This window comes from Lipotes vexillifer, unplaced genomic scaffold (genome assembly GCF_000442215.2).
Source record: "Lipotes vexillifer unplaced genomic scaffold, Lipotes_vexillifer_v1.1 scaffold966, whole genome shotgun sequence".
Classification (NCBI taxonomy): domain Eukaryota; kingdom Metazoa; phylum Chordata; class Mammalia; order Artiodactyla; family Lipotidae; genus Lipotes; species Lipotes vexillifer.
In genome coordinates, this window is record NW_006795769.1 from 753,617 (window position 1) to 757,624 (window position 4,008).

At 65.9% G+C, this 4,008-nt stretch overlaps 1 protein-coding gene across 1 annotated transcript in view; it reads left to right on the forward strand.

Annotated features, from left to right (window-relative positions):
• The window catches only part of CTBP1 (C-terminal binding protein 1), a 16,447-nt gene that overhangs the window by 7,285 nt on the left and 5,154 nt on the right, over window positions 1-4,008 (forward strand). Inside the window, exon 3 of the mRNA XM_007467885.1 lies at window positions 2,629-2,773. Coding sequence (XP_007467947.1) covers window positions 2,629-2,773 — 145 coding nt within the window. The remainder of the gene's footprint in view (window positions 1-2,628; window positions 2,774-4,008) is intronic.

The following is a 4,008-nucleotide window of genomic DNA, read 5'->3' on the forward strand; positions in this document are numbered from 1 at the left end:
CCTGCGCGTCCGGAGCCTGTGCTCCGCAGTGGGAGAGGCCACAGCGGTGAGAGGCCCGCGTACGGCCAAAAAAAAAAAAAAGTGCAGCCCGGGACACTTAAGGACCACAGCTGGGTGCAATGCTCAGGAAAAGCCGGCCCTGCACACGCGCGTGACCCGCGAGGACCACCTGCCCCGCTCCGCCTGCCCACAGCCCATCCTTACGCCCGTTGTAGCTGAGGGCCCCGCAGGCGTCCAGCCGATGCATCTGCCCCTGCGTCCGGGGCTGCCCCTCCCAGTGCTGGCAGGGACGTGTCCGTCTCTCTGGTTCTAGCACCTAGCCATGCCGGACACCGCGGGCACCGACAGACCTCTGTCTGCATGCAGCCTGCCCCCCAGCTCCTGCCCACCTGCCCCAGGGGGGCCCTCCTCACCAGCTCTTGTGCACACAGCACAGGGTGGCCAGAGGGACGTTCGGGGGGAACCGCCAGCGGAGCCCTCCCCTCTCCCCTGCACCTGCCCGTGGCCTTCGCCATGTCCACTGCCCTGTCTCTTCCTGCCCACCCTCCCCACGTGCCCCTGCTTAATGTCCTCTGCTGCTGCTCTGCTGTCACACGCCGGGCCTCACCTCATCCACACCGGGTCCCGTCGAGTCACGGCACCGGAAGTCTGCGCCTGCGTCTGTGGCCCTCCCAGGAGGCCGAGGAAGCTGTCAGGACTCGGGCATGATCCAGCCGGTCCATTCACGCGCCCGTTGCCAGCCCCCTGCTCCCGGAGCTCAGCTTCCTAGATCTTACGAGCTGGGGCCAGAGCGGGGCTGGCAGCGCCCCGTCGCCTCCTTGCAGGGTCAGGGGCCCAGGACCCCCTGCCCTGCTGCCCTTACCTTGGTCCTTTCTGTGAGGTCCCCTGTGGCCGTGTTCTCCAGGCCGCCGCAGGCAGCAGGAGGGGAAGGGAGACCAGGCCAGCCTCAGAGGAAACTGCGTTCCGGGTGGTCACGTGTCCGGCTGGGACCAGGGCTCAGTCATCGTAGAAGGGGCGAGCCGGGGCCGTTAGCAGTCTCCCCGGGGCTGCAGTCCCCTACCCTGCGTCTCACGCTCAGAGCCCGCTCCACTCCGCTTACTGCGTCAGCCATGGGCCAGCTGCTGCCTCAGCTCACATGTGGCCCCTTGGGGTCCAGCGGTCTCTGTCGCCCCGGGGGACCCAGGGTGAGCACTTGGAGCTTGGTCCAGAGGGGGACCCGCAGACACATCACCACGGGTTCCCAGCAGACTCTGTTTCACTGAATTTGAGACGTCATCGATTATAACGTCCCGTTAGGGAGGAATAAACCTCGTCCCCAAGTACGGCAGGTTTTGGATTACATGATGCGTTGGAACGGGGTGGGCCCGGTCCGCAGCCCCTGCCTTTGGGCCCAGAGATGGCAGACCATGCGTCCCTGGCCTTGGCCAGACTGCGTCCCGGTGCGGACCCGGCTCACGGTTCTGGGCTGTGGCCCCGCCCTCCTCGACCCGCGCTCCCTGACCCCACCCCCCAGGAGCGAGGTGCGTCACACGTTGGTGGGCCCGGCCCTGGCAGAACTCATGGACTTAAGCTGGCAGGTGGGTGGGGGGCCTCCTCGAGGGGGGCCGTGGGCGGGGCTCTGCACGGGGCGCGATGGTGGGCGGACGTCGCCCACGGGGAGGTCTGTGCGCTTGGCACCAACCTGCCCGCGTGGGCCTCGCCTGGAACAGACCCGCCGAGACACGAGGGCCGCCCCCAGGTGTCCTGGAGCCCCGCACTTGGGGGCGACGGCCCCGGCCACGCTCCGACGGGTGCAGAGACAGAGCAGGCGGGCCCCTCCTGCGGGCTGCAGCTGGCGAGGCCCACCTCAGGCGCAGGCGCGCCCGGAGCGCGTACCTGACCTTGACGCGCCCTTGACGCCCCTCCCAGTGGTGGGCAGGGGCTGGGGGGAGGCGGCCCCCCAGGTCCGCGGCGCGGTGGATAGTGCGCAGGGGCTGCGGCTGCTCCCTGCCCCTTTCTGGCGGGGGTAACCCTCCAACCCTGGGCCGTGCAGGGCCCACCTGGAGGCCGGGCCCTGTGCACGGTGACGGCGGGGGTCGGCACTTCAGCCTCCTCCCCGTTTGAAAGGGGTGCCCTGCTCACTGCGGCGCGTTCACTGTCCCGGGGACTTAGACGACGCTCCGAGCACATTGCGTCCTTGCGGCCGCTCCTGTTCCAGGAACGGTCTGTCAAAGTGGCCGCTGGCCTCTCATCCTATCGGCGGGGTCTGGAGGTTTCGGGTGCGCCGGGTCCTCCCAGCGCCCGGCGTTTGTCATCTGTCGTAGCGCTTGGTGCCCAAGGAGAAGGCAGCCCCCACCCACTCCCCTGCGTCAGGCAGGCAGAGCGGCGTCCCCTGTGTCGATCGGGGCAGGGACCTTCGGTGTGCTCCGCGCGTTTGCTGATCTGTCACATTCGGGTCGCAGCAGTCCGCTCACGTGGGGATCGGGCAGCTTTCCCCTGAGAGGGCCTGCCATGCGCACCAGAGGGAAGGCCGCTCGGGTGGGAACCTGCGGGAGCCCTGGGACTTGCCTAGCGGGGGCCGCACTTGGGGGGAGTGCCCGCGTGGCTTCTCCCGCAGCGGCACCGGCTCACGTGCCCCCTTCACTGCAGGTGCTGAACGAGGCCGTTGGGGCGCTGATGTACCACACCATCACGCTGACCAGGGAGGACCTGGAGAAGTTCAAGGCCCTTCGGATCATCGTCCGAATCGGCAGCGGCTTTGACAACATCGACATCAAGTCAGCCGGGGACTTAGGTAGGGTGGCCTTGGATTCTTTTCTTTGCAACTTCACGCACTGCTTCCTTGGTGTGACCTCACCACGTTTTGTTGGTTTTACTGGGAAGAGGAGAGCCCCGTTGCAGCCGCCTGCCTGGTTGGAGGTGGCCTGGGGGCCGGCAGTGTGTGGGCCCCACGCCAGCTCCCCTCAGGCAGGTGCAGGGTGGCAGCAGCGTCCCTCAGAAAGCCTGGGCGTTGTGGGCGGCGTGTTCGCTGCCCTCCTGCACTGCCTCCTGGGGACTGTGGGGAAGGGACATCAGCCTGGTGGGGGAGGCCAGCACATGCGTGTCGGGGTTTGCGCAGCCCTGCGCACGAGACTTGCTGGGAAAAGAGGTTTGTGTTGTGATTTAGGACATGTGGGAGTGTGTACACACAGGTGTGTGACACACTCACGGAAACAGATTTCAGCATGTTTGTCCAGGTGTAGTGTTCAGCCTCGTGTGATGTTCTGGTCTAGTGTCTCTTTATCCTTTGTGTTGGTCACGGCTTAAGGGCAGGTGAGGACACGCCCTGCCACGGCCCGCGGTCACCGACAGCGGCCTCAGACCTACAGCGTGAAAACGGCTCCCGCCGTCGGCTGCCACGCGTCCCAGGGTTCATTCTGCTCTGCCCGCCCAGCTCTCTCATCCCGCTATCACCTGTCCCAGGAAGGCACCGCAGTGTCAGGCTGTGGTCTGGGCAATTTTCGAGCTGGGCCGTCCTCCGGGCCTCGTCCCGCGGAGCGGGTCCTCGTTGCCTCGCGATTTCACGGGCTGGGGCTCCGTCCTTCGTCCAGGGACAGTCTGGGGCGTGCTGTGCGGTCATCCCTGCCAGACGTCCGCAGGGCCTGGTCCTCTGTCAGGCGGCAGCCTCGTTCCCGAGTCTAACGGGGCCTCCAGCTCTGTTCCCGCTCAGTCTCCACTGCGTGACCTCCTGACCCCGTCTTAACGTTTTGTCGCAAGCCGAGCTGGTGGGGGTGGGGTGGGGGGGGGGGGAGGTTCAGGCGGTAATGCGAGCAGGGGGGAGTGATGGGGAGCGGCAGATGAAGCTTTGCCCGCTGGCCTGCCGATCACCTCCTGCTGTGCGGCCTGGTTCCTAACAGGCCATGGACTGGTACCGGTCTGCGGCCTGGGGGTTGGGGACCCCTATTTTACCCAGTCACTGTTTTCTTTTCTTTCTTTCTTTTTTTTTTTTTTTTTTTTTTTCTAACTGTTTTTTTAAAAATGAGTTAAAAA